Raw genomic sequence first — 15,496 nt, forward strand, 5'->3', positions numbered from 1 at the left:
CTGAAGATTGCAGGAAAACCAGAAAAAGCACCAGCAAACAGCCCAAGCCCACTCGAACTCAGCAAACTACTTATACAGATACAAATAGCAGCTGCCAAACCCCTAAGGATATGTGTATACCAATGAACCTTGTGAGTACCTTTGGGAGTTGGCGGTAATCTCCAGCATAAAACAATTCCAACGACCACACATATCGCCATCACAATAAGAGAAAACGCCCAGAGCTGCATTCCTTGTTTAGCAGTAAGTTCGTGAATCCAAGTTACAAGGATAGCAGCAACAAACCACATCACGAGAGATACAACAAGGGTATAAAAGACAACGGTACTATTCTTCATCCGTTTCTCCAAACGAGAAGGAAGGATCTTCCAAACCGGAAGGAACACCAGATTCGTTGCAATAATTCCAATAGGAGCAGCAAATAAGGATTCGACTTGCTCCGTTGCAGTTCTTCCTGAGTCTGTTAGAAATACATATGAAGTGGGTACAATTGTTGTAGGGACGGAACTAATCACGCCTCCAATCGCACCTCCACACTTTTCAATGCATATGGCGACAATAATAGCAATGAGGAATCCTACACTTGCTGACACCAACGTTTTCACCCAAAACATCAATAGCGATGATTCGTTTCCAAGATGGAGTAATGAATGAAACAAACAGATGATCCTACACGAATAATACCAGCATAAATCAATGTGTCCAACTTCTCTTTAATAACAGGGTCTTGCAAATAGCGAGATGCTGCCTTGGGATTGGATTGCATCTCTTGGAGCACCTGGTTCATTGCTGGATCCTGCATAATGGATACAATCTCCGGATCTTCCATTGACCGCTTCTGCTGAATCGGATCCAAAGGTCTTCCCTGCATCTACAACTCACATTCTCTTTCAATTCCAACTTCTCTAACATGTTCCTGTGTCTTTCGCACACCCTCCTGACAAGCAGCATCTTCAGGATCAATTTCCAATCCATGCATGAAACTGCGGATCGATTTGTGATACTGTTTGAGCACCATTTCAATATTACCCTTACGCACCCATGCCTTCACATACTTCGGATCTAATTCCAATGCCTTGTTAATATCAGACAGAGCACGTCCATAATCCAAGAGCTTGCTTAAAGCAGTACCACGGTTATTATAATAGGTTGCATTGGTAGGATCACGACGAATGGCCTCATCGTACTCACGAATAGCCTCGGGATACTTGCCTTCAAGGAAGAATTGGTTTCCTCGTTCTTTTGCCTTCAATCCCTCTTCTGGATTTATGTACTTTCGTTTCTCATCTTCTGCCTTCAGTCGATTCACTTGTTTGATTTTATCATCTATTCCCTTCAGAGGGTATTCCGTACGTGAGGAAGTGAATGCCTCTAACGCAGCATCATAATTGCCTCTCTTCATCTCCGCATTACCGATTCGCATGTACGTCTATACATTACTCTCATTCAACAAATCACACTTTTGCAACATCCTCAAACGAAGCATGGATTTCTCGAGCCAATGTGATTGTCTCCTGACACTTCTCCACACACTCATCATATTTTCCTTGCTCCAACAATACAGCACATACGTTATTACGAATTGAGATGTTGTTGGGCTGAATCTCAAGAATCGCCTGATACTTCTCCATAGCAGCATCAAAGTTCTTCTTCTTGTACAGAGTGTTTCCCTCTTCTCGTAAAGCCAACACCTTTTTCTCTTCTTCTGACAATTCCGGTTTAGGCTCAGGTTTAGGTTCTTCTTTAGGTTTAGGTTTAGGCTTGGACTCTGCTTCCTGTGGTTGAGAAGCAGCTTCTGGGGGCGTCATACCTGAAATCATAGCCTGAAGAACAGCCGTAATCTGAGGATCTCCCATCATGGACATTAGATTTTGGGGGTTCTTCTGTAATGACATAAGCTTTGGAATGAACGTGGGATCATTACGCAATTCGGCAACGGCAGGACTCGTCATTGCAAACGAAATCATCTGGTTGATAAAAGCTCTCTCTCCTCCACTTTCTCTTTTCTGAGTAGCCTCATCCAAACCCCTCTGAAGCATATCGTTAGGTCCACAACTTTTCAGACCTTGTTCAAACGTAGCAATTGCCTCATCAAATTGCCTTAAAGCCTGCAATGCTGCTCCCTTTCGACAATAACCCTTTGGCCATTTGGGATTCAATTCGACACACTTAACAGCATCCTCCAAAGCCTCTGTCGCCTGTCCAGCAGAGAGATAGGCAGCAGAACGATTACTGTACAGAATGTGGTTTGTTGGATCGATTTCGATTCCCTTTCCATACCATTTGATAGCCTCGTCATATTCCTTCTTTGCCATATACTCATTTCCCTTAGCTTTCGCAGAATCAGCAGTTTCCATCTTCTATTTAATAAGCCCTCATTTTTCAATAAGATTCCTACCTTTTGTTTTACTGAATACCTTGGAATAATAGTGGAAAACAAACAAATCGAACGTTCTAGAACATATCTGTAACAAACAAAGAACCAATACCATCTTCAAGGGTTGAACGCATGGATAAAGCTACTGGTTGCCAAAATCTCACGTTTCTGGTAGGAGCAGTTCAGATTGTTATCAGGTTCTGTATGGAACTCGATACGGACTCCAGAAACAAATCCGTTGAATTTTCCCTTCAGTTCGCAGGGACAGTATTCAGCATCCCGCGATTCAGGAAGGTTGTCAAGGCTTACAGGCTCTGTAATCTCAGCTCCAAATGTATAGTCGTTTCCTTCCTCCATGAACTGGTCCGTCCAACGACACTTCAATGATGTCTTCAAGAAACCTCCCTTAGGCTTGAATCGGAACTATTCGTTAGTCCTTCCTTGCATCACTTACAGTTCGCTTGATAGACTTGTCGTCCGTTAGCAGAGGAGGCATAGCGAAGCAAGTCATACCTTCAATAGCTGAAGGAACCGAATTACAATGAGCTTCAATCATCACAGAGGTAGCAGTACCCTCACGTGATGATCGACACACAGCAGAACATGGTGCCTGACCTTCAGGGATCGGTCCCTTGTAAGTCAATACAGAGATAGCTTCTTCAGGCGTCTTAGCTGGGACTGTAATCTCAAAGGTCTTGGCATCTTCCTTCTCTTCGACCACATGACACATACCCTCAGCAGGTGTGAACTCATAAGCCTTCGCATTCGAAAACGTGATACGTAAGGCCGTATTGCCCTCCTTCAAACCCTCTGGACACTCTGGCTTGATCTTCAATTCACCCTTCAGGATCTGCTTCTCGATACCTTCAGGCTTCTGTCTATCCATCATCGCTTCTTCTCATTCCTACTCAATACGAAGCGTCTCAGACAAACTACCGTCAATCGATACTACAGCCAGGGCCTCATCATTACCTTCATCTTCATCTTCATCTTCATCAGCAGTCGTAGTAGGAACAGTGGAGGTGGTAGGCTGGGGCATCGTCTTGCCAGGAACTGCCACATGAATCTGCTCCTCCACAGGGACGATTTCCTCATCAGCATCTTCTTCGTCCATCGTATGCTCCACTACAGTCTCTGTCACCTTCGGTGTCTGCAAGTCTGGAGGTGTGCACAAAGCCTGAGAAGCTGACTTCACTTCCGCAATCGTTGGTGACAAGAACTCTATGTCCGTTGTCTGTGTACGTTCCAGATCTTGACGCAGACCTACAAATCATTGCCTCTTTCAATTCCAACGTGTTAGCGGCTCAGTCACCTGCTGAGCATCGAATTGTTCATCCACAATCAGATCTACCATGGGCGTTGTAACTGTCTCAGGGACCTGATGATAAGGTAATTCAGCTCTATTCATGAACTTAATTATTCATTACTACGTCACATCGAAGAAGTCGTCAAATTTCTCAGCAACAATATTTGCTTTGATTTCCTTCTTTGTATCAGCAGGAATACGACCTTCCAACTATTCATTAAACAGAACTAGTAAGATTCACATGAAGAATGGCTTCCCAAGCATCTCGTCGGTAATCACGAATTTCCGCGGGAATTTCATTAGTATTCAAACAGTCATTAATATCCAGTAATTCGTTATTAACGGTGTAGACTGTGAGAGGATCATTTGCAAGACGAATCTGACGTAGAGGGATATTCAATACAGACGCGCCTTCCATTCCATTGATACAACGACGGAAGGCATAATAGAAGCTAATCTTGTTCTTTTCCACTTCGGAATAAGCCACATTTCCACTCATGCTCGTATAAACCACATCTCTCACTTTCTCCAACACATCCAAAGCCAGGAAGGGAGAATGATGATCAATATCAATTGTGATGATATAGATATCATTGACCAAGAGATACAGAAGACGATAGGCGCCGATGACCATAGGAATCGGTTCAGCAATAGGATAGATATCATCAATACGCTTCCCTCTATTCCATCAACCTCTACAACCGAATTCCAACCCCAAAACACTGTTCGAAGGGTTTCTACAGGAAATGCGGATATCTTCAATCGTAGACGTGAATTGTTGGAGAATAGATGTAATTCGTTGATATCTAGTCTATAAGAGGCCAGAATCAACGAAAACGTACGAGACAAACGAAGTCTTTACAACGCATCCAATCTCTCCCTTTAGGGATACCAAACAAACAGCAATGACACCCATTCTAGAGGATAAACACTTTAAACACCTAATGCGAGTGCTCGGGGTTTTGAAATGCAAGGATCGCAACAAACAGTTTAGTAACCACTTGGAGGATAGTAATGATTATCATACATCTGATCTGACGGACCATTTCCAGCAGGATTGGATGGAGGAGGAGGATAATTGTAATTCTGAGGTGGATAGGGATAATTGTCATAATTACCCTGATAAGGAGGATATGAATTTGGAGGATAGTCATTTCGCTGCATTGGAGGAGGAGGATAGTTATATCCGTCGTAGGGAGGATAATATCGGTCATTACCTCTTGAGTAATCATCCCGAGGTCGATCACGGGAACGTTCTCTTGAAGAATCTCTCGAGCGATCACGTCGACGGTCATCATAACGGTCATCATGGTGACTTCGATGGTCATCATATCGACGATCACTATTCCTCACTTCCATTCACTTGAACTACTTGTGATAACGTCGTGAACGGTCATCTCCCTTAGATAAAGAAATCGGCGAACAACGAATCTCAAAACCATCTCCTTGCTTCACAGGATTCTCCAAACATTTATCGTAATCAGCCTTCATTGCAAATGTGACAAATCCAAAGCCACGCGAGTTGTGAGTACCCTTCTCGTAGCAAATGAACGCTTCTTCCACAATCCCCTAAAGATAAGACTGAAGACGGGCAAAATACATAGTTTCCAAAGAATTTGTTAATATCGTCATTGGTCCAAGTGATAGGAAATCCATTCACATGTAGTTTGCGAGAGTCCTTCGGTCCTTGATCTGAAACAGAGGTAGTGGATCCCCCCTTTGGTTTGGGTGGATTATCTTTAGCAATAGCATACTTCAGCTGCAGAGGTCGTCCCTAAATCTCAGTAGACACTTAAATGGCAACTCCAATAACAGTTTCTGTGTTGATTGCCTTTAAGGCACTCAAAGCATCAACAAATACGATAAAACCGTAACCTTTGGACTTATTTGTTGATGAATCTACAACTAGACGCACATCCTCAATCTCTCCAAAACTTGAACAGACATCTCGAAGCATGGCCTCTGTCACATCCGCTGGCAGGTCAAACACGAACAATTTACGAAACTTTGAATCGTGTGTGTAGTTGGCAATGAAATCCTTAAACACCTCGGTACCTGGCTTAAACCTAGGTATTGGTCGAAATTGACATGAGACAAACGTTTTAAGAAGAAGTTTGATCAAAATATCAGGATCTACCAGACTCAACATGTATGACAAAACACCCTCGGAAAACTCAATCTCTTTGCTTCGATTTTACCACAGGACTGCAACCGCCTACTTCTCAACCGATTCGACCTTTGGCTCTTCGCTCATACCAGATAATTGTGGACGAATCTCAATTTCAAGAATTCCCGTGGGAGTTCTACAGTACAGATTGGAAAGAGATTCTACTTGTGATTTCCTCTCAGTGAAAGGTGGTATTGATTGACAGCTCTACTGAGATGAGAAACAGATATTTATCGAATCTACTCAGAATCAGTTATCTGTTCCTATTCATATTTGCAGTCGTTACTTCTCAAACGGATATGGAGGATGACGAAGAGATGGAGGATCCTTTGAGTATTGGAGGAGGAACCCAACAAACTTGTGATGCCTGTCGAACTGTTATGGATCAGTTGTTGCAAGAATGGCATACTTTTGACAATGATGCATTTTTGGAAGCTATTGATCAAGCGGCACACAAAAATGAGTATGTTCCTGTTGTACCAGAAGATGAGGTAGAATTGAGCACGAAGGATGAGTTAATAGAAAGAACGACAGGCTTTCGAAAAGCGGGTCGTCGCCAGGTTTGCATGCGTGTTATGGCTTACATCTATAGGTTTATGAAGCGATGTAAGAATGTGGATATCTGGATTCAGTACAGATGAGTCGAATAAGTAATTCAAAGGTACAAACCTCATATTCGAAAGGCTTGTGTTGATATTGTTAATAAGAGTGGTTCTGAAATTGCCCATATTCTAGTTGATAAAAATGCTGAAGTGGATACTGATATTATGAACTGTAGGATGCTATTGGTTCGTTTGACTTAGATTTGACGCGTGTAGTCTGTATGGGTTTGAACCAGCTCTGTAATATCAAATACTTAAATTTGGATGCTCGCTCTGTGAATTCACAGTGTGAGAATTGCATTAATGTGGCTCGTTTGCTGGATTTTCAGACTCGTCGAGCAAGCAAGAAGTACATTCAACGGGGTTTCTTTTTTAACTCTCTTTTAGAAAATATATGTGAGAAGATTCCATTCTATTACAGTAGTACGTAATGGAGAGAAGAATGAGAAGTAGGTCCCAGCCTTATTGGAACTTTGTGCGAAGAACTTGTTGATGATTATGATGAAGAAATTGTGACAGTTCTACAGCAAGTGGCTGACAATGAACTCACGCAAGCTGAAGAGAGTATCTGTGTGCGTATTTCGCACTTATGTTCTAAGAAAGAATATAATAGGGTTAAGAATTATGATTATCGGGATTCACTTGGAGATTTCCAGAAGCAACAAAATATACGATCAATGTCATTAGATGAAATGAACGACTATGAGGATTTGTAGAGTGTTTGTTAGATACATCATTCTTTTTCTGTTTTCTTGATTTGCATGCTATGGAAAAGAATACTGTGAAGGCGAGCAAATTGATAGCTTGTGACTCGATATCCATTACAGCTGTAGCGACATTTCGCAATAAGGTATTTGTAGCTGGATATGGAGATAAACTGTTTGTGTATTATCTTTCTACAGGTATGATAGTGGCAAGATCCATAAGGATGTAGAAGATGGACAAGAGTTGATAAATGAACCGAAAGTATTTCCAAATTACTTTGGTTGTAAAACAGCAAGCGAAGAGATGATTGTAGACCCAATCCACGAAGTTCTGCTGTGTCGTACCCAGTTGGGTGTTTATGTGAGGTTCTTGGCAATTACTGATTTGTAGTGTATCGATTTGAACAATATGACATTAAAAACACTTCTCAACAACACACAAAAGTGTCAATGTATGGCATTAAATGCAGATTGTACCAAATTATGCATTGGAGTGCGAAAGAAGACCTTGATCTTTACGATCCACAACAATGTGTTCACATTCACAAACTTCATTCCTTCGAAGGAGACTCCGATGTGTATGAGCTGGATTGATCGTTCGCTTTTCGTTGGATGCAAAATTGCCTATTATCTCCAAGATGTTGATGCTGGTGCCATTACCAAAACTGTTCTAATCAAAGCAGCTAAATCCTGGACATCCATACTTACTGTTACTTCTTCCAATCATCCTGAAGCGTTGCTCCTCGATTCAGACAATACGATTGTAATGGTCGACAAACAGGGAATTCCAACTCATTCAGTTGATTCATTTGCACCGATCTTATCTGTAGATGGAGGAGTGTATTCATTTGACAACGCAACCCACTCAACTGATTGCATCATATCCCTATCTCTTTGTCTTGGTGAAGAATTATCTCTATGTCTACAATCTACCTTCATTGACGCGTATTCAGAAGATTCCTCTCGAAGGTCATTTCCACATCGTTCCCTATGATGATGCATTCCTTCTCTATTCGGTACATAATATTTATCGACTCGGCTTGTTATCTGCTCATGACCAGATTGAAATGCTTCTTAGTTTGGATCCTCCTATGTTCCAACAAGCCCTTGTCGTGGCGTCGAATCATAATCTAGATAAAGAAATCGTTCAGAAATTGCATGTTCGTTATGGATACTATCTCTTCTCCTTGGGTCTCTTTGATGATGCTATGAATCAGTTCTCATACGTTGAATCCTCTCTTATGGATGTTCTCGTGTTATTCCAAGAATTGCGTTTCCCGGGAGTTTCAGCGTAGAAATGGAATGGAAGTTTCAGCGATAGATCAGAACAGATCAATCCCTACCGGCCTCCTGAATTGACTCCAACCAGTCGTCGACGTGCTTATGAGGCTCTTGTTGGTTATTTGAAGGAGCAGAGAGTTCATGAGAATGATAACGTCTCAGACTCTGCTCAGGAGTCAACTCACTCTCATGAAGCTACAGCCAGTCTCATTGATAACGTATGCATGTTGTCTTTTGTCATATCTAGGCTCTTGTACTTACTCTCATTGCTCTTCAAGCAGGAGATGAGGTTAAGGAGATACTTCTGTCTTCAAATCATTGTGATATTCAAGTGATTGAAGAACGACTTGTGACTAGCATTCAGACGACCTCTTCTGAACCTATTCGAATGATGTTAACTCTCTCCTTGCTCTATCTCTTTGAAGGAAAGCAGCAATACAAACGAGTCCTAACAATGAATTGTTCTCATGCATAGGCTGTTGAAGTGGTTCTTTACCAGCTTCAGAGATGTCGTACTCAGAGTCCTGAACGTACACAATTACTTCACATCTTCACTCATATTCTCTATGGGTTAGAAAGCTGTGATGAGTCTCTTGTCTTTAAATGCAGTGAACGTATCTATACGGAAGTTCCTGAGTTAGTAATGCGTTGTTTTATCAATGATGATGGATTAATCGGACATCTCAACATTTATCATGTGACGAAACATCTTCTCTCTCTTACATCAAACGAAACTACAGTCTATGATAGGAATAAACTTGCTTTGGAGTATCTGTGGGTTGTTGTTCCTCATATGAACACTTCCCAACCTCCAGAGTTCAATCTAGCTCATACTCTTGCTAGAATGTATGTGGACACGATTTGTGATTTGCGTCAAACCAATCCAGATGATGAACGTGTACCTCAGATGCGTTCTCGTCTTCAAAGTCTCTTGAAGACCAATCATTACTGCATTCCAGATAAATTGCTGGAAGTTCTTCCAGAAGATATGCAGAAAGAACGATGTGTTGGAGATAATTGAAGGAATGAGAGATAGATCCTGCTAGCCAGACTTCATCGTCATCAGGAAGCTCTTCAGTTGATTCTTCCTAATCTGGAAGAGGCCTATCATTATTGTAATGAAGTGATTCAGATCGGAGATAAGGAGGATCGAGATGTGTACTTTATTCTCCTGGGAATGTAGAAGTGATAGAATGACTTAATTTGTAGCTTGGTAAAGCAATATCCAAGTGGAGATATGGACATAGAGGTTTATCGTCTGATTGATCGATATCATGAGTATTTGGATCCTGAACAAGTAATGAATCTCTTTCCTGATACGACATCCTTGGCAAAACTCTATCCTTATGCATCTCAAGCAATCACTGCATTGACTGAAGAGATGTACAATACACGGATGAAATTCAACTTGATGATGTCTGACTATGTGGAAGTAAGAATTCATGGAAGTGGTGAGGAGTAGAATAAGCATGCAGTTGCAGTGTCTAGACAGAATGGAGTGGAAGTGGACGAGGAGTCAGTTTGCGCGAAATGTGGAAAAGCACTAGGTACAGCGGCTATTGTGTGGACAAATAATAATGAATTGTATCACTACAGCTGCTGTGAAATGGAAGGGTATGAACTATGGTGAAGTCATCAACTAGGAACAATTTGCTGCTAAAAGACAAGCGCTCAGGTGTCGTTGAAAAGGTACCTTTATCAGAGGCAAAGGTTTGATTTGTTTCTTAACGAACACAGAAATAAGAATGTACAAAACCTCTTCACTTGATAGCTATTATTTATAAACTAAAAGAATGAGTAGATCCAATAAATACATACTTCCCTTGAGTTTGTTCTTCTCCCTCTCCACACTTTCTTTTGCCTCTTTCAACTTCTGAATCTTCTGGAACATTGGTGACTGTTTCAGAAGATCTGGAAGAACGATATATCGGACGCGACTTCCACGAATAAACACATTCTCAAGTTTGGATAACTTTCCATCACGAGCTCGCATTGTAACACTTGTCAACTGGCAATTCATATTGTCTTCCGAACGAACTAAGTGACCACGGTATTTCTCACCATTGGTTAATTCAACAATCACAGTATTTCCCTCTCCTTCATGAAGAAGTTTGATAGGTATGCTTCCCGACATATCAACCGAATTGGCTTCGAGATTGAGGAAAATGATGTATGGAGAAAATAGGTCCGTTTTCTGGCACTAAGTTTAAATCGTAATTCACAACAAAGAGAAGATATCTCTTATAGTACATAACTATCTTGAGTACTTGGTTTGCAAACGACTAATTGGATTCGCTCTCTGCTGAGTATCTACGAAAACGAGGTTGTGTCTTTTCCTCAGAAACGATTATAGTATCAGACTTCGTGGGTTCCGTTCCGGATACAGATGCACGAATGATCACTGTCCGGGTTACTGGGTAGGTCAAGTGAATGGGAATCCAGCTGTGTCGAAATGTGCAATAAAGAAGTCCAGCGATTAGATATGCACTTACAATATCCACTAGGTGGAATGAAAGTGATAATTCTTACCAGAGTAATGCTTCCTTGCTGCTAGACAGAATATGGAGAAGAGGAGGAGTGTAAATAGTGTGAAACCTCTCCAGATCCAACGCACTATGGGTCTCTTTGCCTTCCATAGTTCTTCTGAGAGTAGCATCACTGTAACAAGAAACCCTGTATGTCCACTGAAGATGAGGTCACCACAGTTTAGTGCATGACCGAACATGGTGCCCTGGTTGATAAAGATGTTCTTCACCGTCGCTGGCGCGTAGTTGGGAGTGCCTGGACGGCAATGTGGTGCTGGTCCTGGTAGGAGTGTCCACCATCCCATCACACCCTATGCCCTTATTGGTAGGATTGAACTTTACTTTGCAGAGAATCATGATACTTGAGATGCGACCAAAATCGGCCCACATCTTGTTTCGAACGGCTGGATGAAGAAAGAGACTCCGCAAGACACATAGCAGGATATAGGAGACAAGAATGACATCTGAAGTCTCTGCATATTTGAGAGGGATTTCTGGAATAACTGAAAACCCTATATCATATCTGTATCTAAGCTGAATGCAAGATTCCTACAAAGATGGACCCTTCACATGAAGATAATGAGTCAAGTTGTTCATAGAGGATGTGGTAATCCCACAAAAGAATAGTGTGATCAGATTGCAGGATAGAGTAAAGAGTGAATGGTCCATCTTCCTGTAGAATAGGTTGATTAGAAAGAGAAACGTTCCAAAACATAGAACGAAAACCAAATATACACCAAGATAAAATAGTCCTGATGACGCTGCTGGATCGAAAAAGAGAAGACTAAAGAACGATACCCAGAGAAAGATAAGAAGATAGTTAAAGGACTAATTGCCAAGGATGGAGAAAACCTACTACAACTGCAGGAACCCATGGTGCAGACTTCTTGATTTCTTCGATATTAAAATGTTCACAGTATTCGATTGGATCTGGCTGAGGGAAAGGTGAAGGATTGACTACATTTCAATCAAATTCATGTATTACATTTCCATTGCAAGTATGGAAGTATTCCGGAGGATCCAAGATATCTAAAGGTGATTGAATGATAGTGAATCGACAGTAGAATACCAATAGTCAGGAAGGGAACACCGATTCTTAAAAACCACAAAAAGAACGAGAATTGGATGAACTAAAATTAATCCCATAATAATAATGTACAAAACGAAACACCCGAGAGAGAATGGCCGTTCCTCCTAGGACAAGTGCAACTTTAACCCATCGATTCGAGGAATTGTGGTGAAAAATATCGTTCATAGATGTTTTCATGACAATCTGTCGTCAAGGGATATTTGTGACAGGACGAAGAAATGCGTGTTTTCATCAAATATCACTTTATCAGGTGGTTTGTCAACGATATCTATGGATTCGACAAGAAAGAAGCAAACAGGATAGAAAGAAGAAAATGATACATTTGTCTTATAGATCCAAAAACAAGCCGATAATATGAATTATAGATTTCTGATAGTTTTAGGCGAATGAATCAAACAAATCCATTCGTTGCAAAAAGAATTGTATGTAGTCTGTAAATAGAATAACTAAACCAAAAGAGACAAACCCACTTTCAGCTGTACTCTAGGGATACAGATACCACTCCACCAATAGATTATTCTATCTGAACATTTGGAAGAAAGATGCCATTCTTCCACCGGCAAAAACCGCGGAAAAATATCATATAACATTATTACCTTATCGAAGATGGATGTTGTCAGACAAGCTGCATTCAGACAAATTGTGAAGTCATTTATGAGTGTTGTTGGAGAATGCCGTCGGTTGTAGTTCAGTTTAGTTATCAGTAGAGATCTGCTATCTTGAAGGTAATCATGCTTGCTGCGATTGTTGTTATCACTCATTCTGTGAGGCTTGCATCGGAGCTTCATCCAAAAACAATCAGTTGGTTTTAGTTTTAATATGAGAACTTAGTAATTGCCCTGTATGCGGAGAGAAGTACAACCGTATTATCGGAGAACACGTACTTTTGTTGCTAGGGGATGATTCTTAGGAATACCGAGAACTTGTTTACAATTTAGCTACTCTTCCTCGTGAAGTATATTCTCTTCTCTTGGTTAATAGATAGGAGTATGAACGCATTGCTCCTGAAAGGAACAAAAACTTGTGTCCTGTTTTTTCAGTTGTATTTTCTAATGAATAGGAATTGAGAGAGATGGTCGATCTGTTGAACTCAATGCAGGGTTGTAACATCGTTCCTATTCTGCTTTATCTTGATATCTAGGCCATTTTAAATCGTCTTGCTAAAAAGAGTTTTTCTAATGATGCTAGTTTCCGAACAGCTGTACATCAAGAAATTGCATCTCAGGAAATTGGTCGTGAAGTATTAATTCTTTTCTCAGTTCATTTGTAGCCATCAGAATTGCAACAAAGACTCATCGATTCGCTGCCTCAGGAAATGGATTCTAAGGTTCAAGTTCTTGTTTCTATTCACTTGTAGGATGTTAGCCGTACATTCACTTTCATTCTCCATATGGAAGAGCAGTACATTCAGATGATTCTGAATGTCCGTGGTCGTCAGCGTGAAGTTCATATTGGCAAGCTGCTCCGTGTTCTGGCCAATTGTGACAACTACAAAGGAATTCCCGTGATTGTCGACATCATCTTCAGTTACAATAGTTCTGTAGTATCTGATCTTCTTTACAATGAGTAGATTATTGCTCGTATCATAAACTATCTCTTCAAGTTGCCTCGTAATGGATACAGAGAAACTGTGGAGTTGCTGAATTACCATAAGAATAGTGAGATTGGACAGTTGAAAGCATTCTTCGAACACTATTATCATAACCAGTGGATCGATCATGTTCATTTCGATGATGAGACTGTTCTTTCAGTTGTTCTTCGTCCTAAATCTAGTGATATTGAATACGTAACTGGTAATGAATACAACCGTAAAGGTCGTCTCCTATACACGGGCTGTTATCTTGGATGTCAATACAATGGTCACGGGAAATTATATTTGGATGACCAATCATATTACGAGGGAACTTTTGATGGTGGAAAACGTTCTGGAGTGTTCTACCTTCGTACAGAACGGTATACCCTGCGTAAGGATAATTTTGTGCGTGATAAGAGGAATGGCGAATGTGTGGAGTATTTTGACAATAGTGAAATGGAGCGCTCGGTTGCAACATACGTAGACGATAAACGTTGTGGTCCTGCTCGAGAGATGGATGGAACTGGAGGATTACGATTCAAAGGTTGTTATAACAATAATTTACGTGAAGGTGAGGGATTTGAATTTTTGGGGCCCCATCTTTGTAAAAAAGGAAAATACATGAATGGGATTCTCACTTCATGGAGTTGGCATTACTTAGCTACTCCTTATATGCCACTTGACATGCAAAACTATGATTATCATAGTGATCCCTCATACTATACATGTAATCCCATTCCTCTTATTCAGAAGGGATATGGTCAGGATTATATCACTCCTTTTTCTTCAAGAGGAAGAGCTTTCTTATGTATTATTTGAGATGTTCAGTGATTCATAGTTATCAATAATGAAATTATTGATTTGTTAGAGAATTTCAAGAACACTCATAAGGGGCGTTTCATTGGAAATGGAAGTGAATCTGTTCGAGAATTAACCTTGTATTCAGATAATCTGGAAGTGATTGATTTTACAAAGTTGTGGTGCATTGTGTCTTGTCTAACAATGTTATCAAAACTTTATATTCGAAGTGGGAGTTTCATAGGCGTTTCATTGTAGAAATGATCCTACGAAATGTGGGTGTCACTAATAATATAAAGCCAACAATTTCGGAATTACGTTTCCAAGGTTGATTTTTGGAATGATAATAATAAGTAGACTGTACATTTGATAATGGTGAGTTTATGTCGTTGGGCGATAACATAAGCAGTTTGGGGTTTGAGCGTAGCTATGATAGGTGATTATGATACGTAGACTGTTTGGGAATGAAGAACTTCGTAGTGAAGAGAGGTATGTTTGTCCATGTTCGCAATTTCATAATATCACGTGAGAATGAGTAATGAGAATGAATCTTAGGCTGTCACAATTTGGAGAGCATAGCAATTGAAGAAGGAAACTTCCAAAAAGTGGAAACACAGAATTTCATGGATGGATTGACTCATGTGAAGGAGCTGGTATTGGGTCCATTAGCATGTTCATTATGCAGTGCTCTGACCATTCAAGGTAAGATCAAGGAGAGAGTGTTAGAGTAGGAATGGAGGCTTTAGAGTACATTAAGCTGGAGAGGAAGGCATGTAAGGCTGGAGTAACCTTGCTGATCGGGTCGTGCCCAGAATTAAGATCGATAGAGATGGATCAGGAATGCTTCATGAGCGCTACTTCGATTGGAATCTTGAAGGCACCTAAGTTAGAAACGATTAGTGGAAAGGGAGGCAATTTCATGAAGATTGATCATGTGATCTTACGTGATACTCCTTTATTGACCTTTATGTTCAAAGTGAGGGTACGTAAGTCTCCCAAACTAGAGCTTGAAAATGTGGGTCCTGATACAGAGATGAGTGTATTGAAGTGGCTTGGTAAGATGTGATTCTGAG

General features: G+C 40.7%; 8 protein-coding genes across 8 annotated transcripts; 4 read left to right on the forward strand and 4 right to left on the reverse strand.

The window, feature by feature from the left end:
- Positions 1-613: 613 nt before the first annotated feature.
- On the reverse strand, positions 614-4,599 carry JH06_2860 (stress-induced-phosphoprotein 1; the record flags this gene model as incomplete). The annotated part of the gene is made up of 12 exons (XM_014672727.1): positions 614-871; positions 911-1,429; positions 1,461-2,360; positions 2,399-2,454; positions 2,524-2,800; positions 2,832-3,255; positions 3,286-3,640; positions 3,671-3,777; positions 3,808-3,893; positions 3,925-4,363; positions 4,397-4,489; positions 4,526-4,599. 12 exons carry the CDS (start codon positions 4,597-4,599, stop codon positions 614-616), a joined length of 3,588 nt encoding a protein of 1,195 aa, XP_014528213.1.
- Positions 4,600-4,673: 74 nt separating this feature from the next.
- JH06_2861 (hypothetical protein) lies at positions 4,674-5,832 on the reverse strand (the record flags this gene model as incomplete). Its single annotated transcript, XM_014672728.1, has 5 exons — positions 4,674-5,025; positions 5,056-5,252; positions 5,284-5,457; positions 5,497-5,749; positions 5,783-5,832. 5 exons carry the CDS (start codon positions 5,830-5,832, stop codon positions 4,674-4,676), a joined length of 1,026 nt encoding a protein of 341 aa, XP_014528214.1.
- Positions 5,833-6,149: 317 nt separating this feature from the next.
- JH06_2862 (hypothetical protein) lies at positions 6,150-7,168 on the forward strand (the record flags this gene model as incomplete). Its single annotated transcript, XM_014672729.1, has 7 exons — positions 6,150-6,341; positions 6,373-6,410; positions 6,443-6,481; positions 6,512-6,602; positions 6,629-6,872; positions 6,906-7,028; positions 7,101-7,168. 7 exons carry the CDS (start codon positions 6,150-6,152, stop codon positions 7,166-7,168), a joined length of 795 nt encoding a protein of 264 aa, XP_014528215.1.
- A 292-nt stretch (positions 7,169-7,460) lies between these two features.
- Positions 7,461-10,153, forward strand: JH06_2863 (hypothetical protein; the record flags this gene model as incomplete). Its single annotated transcript, XM_014672730.1, is given in 10 exon segments — positions 7,461-7,517; positions 7,548-7,982; positions 7,996-8,447; positions 8,478-8,655; positions 8,685-8,882; positions 8,913-9,443; positions 9,474-9,616; positions 9,647-9,869; positions 9,900-10,051; positions 10,081-10,153. 10 exon segments carry the CDS (start codon positions 7,461-7,463, stop codon positions 10,151-10,153), a joined length of 2,442 nt encoding a protein of 813 aa, XP_014528216.1.
- A 58-nt stretch (positions 10,154-10,211) lies between these two features.
- Positions 10,212-10,571, reverse strand: JH06_2864 (hypothetical protein; the record flags this gene model as incomplete). The annotated part of the gene is made up of 1 exon (XM_014672731.1): positions 10,212-10,571. One exon carries the CDS (start codon positions 10,569-10,571, stop codon positions 10,212-10,214), a length of 360 nt encoding a protein of 119 aa, XP_014528217.1.
- Positions 10,572-10,719: 148 nt separating this feature from the next.
- On the reverse strand, positions 10,720-11,677 carry JH06_2865 (phosphatidylinositol:ceramide inositolphosphotransferase; the record flags this gene model as incomplete). The annotated part of the gene is given in 4 exon segments (XM_014672732.1): positions 10,720-10,937; positions 10,967-11,273; positions 11,305-11,496; positions 11,516-11,677. The coding sequence occupies 4 exon segments, from the start codon at positions 11,675-11,677 to the stop codon at positions 10,720-10,722; spliced, it is 879 nt and encodes a 292-aa protein (XP_014528218.1).
- Positions 11,678-13,367: 1,690 nt separating this feature from the next.
- JH06_2866 (hypothetical protein) lies at positions 13,368-14,444 on the forward strand (the record flags this gene model as incomplete). The annotated part of the gene is made up of 3 exons (XM_014672733.1): positions 13,368-13,385; positions 13,410-13,592; positions 13,623-14,444. The coding sequence occupies 3 exons, from the start codon at positions 13,368-13,370 to the stop codon at positions 14,442-14,444; spliced, it is 1,023 nt and encodes a 340-aa protein (XP_014528219.1).
- Positions 14,445-14,627: 183 nt separating this feature from the next.
- Positions 14,628-15,489, forward strand: JH06_2867 (hypothetical protein; the record flags this gene model as incomplete). The annotated part of the gene is made up of 6 exons (XM_014672734.1): positions 14,628-14,652; positions 14,682-14,750; positions 14,781-14,846; positions 14,877-14,912; positions 14,979-15,125; positions 15,155-15,489. 6 exons carry the CDS (start codon positions 14,628-14,630, stop codon positions 15,487-15,489), a joined length of 678 nt encoding a protein of 225 aa, XP_014528220.1.
- Between the last annotated feature and the right edge of the window lie 7 nt (positions 15,490-15,496).

Source organism: Blastocystis sp. subtype 4 (genome assembly GCF_000743755.1).
Source record: "Blastocystis sp. subtype 4 strain WR1 chromosome Unknown seqid_0078, whole genome shotgun sequence".
In the NCBI taxonomy this organism is placed as follows: Eukaryota; class Bigyra; order Opalinata; family Blastocystidae; genus Blastocystis; species Blastocystis sp. subtype 4.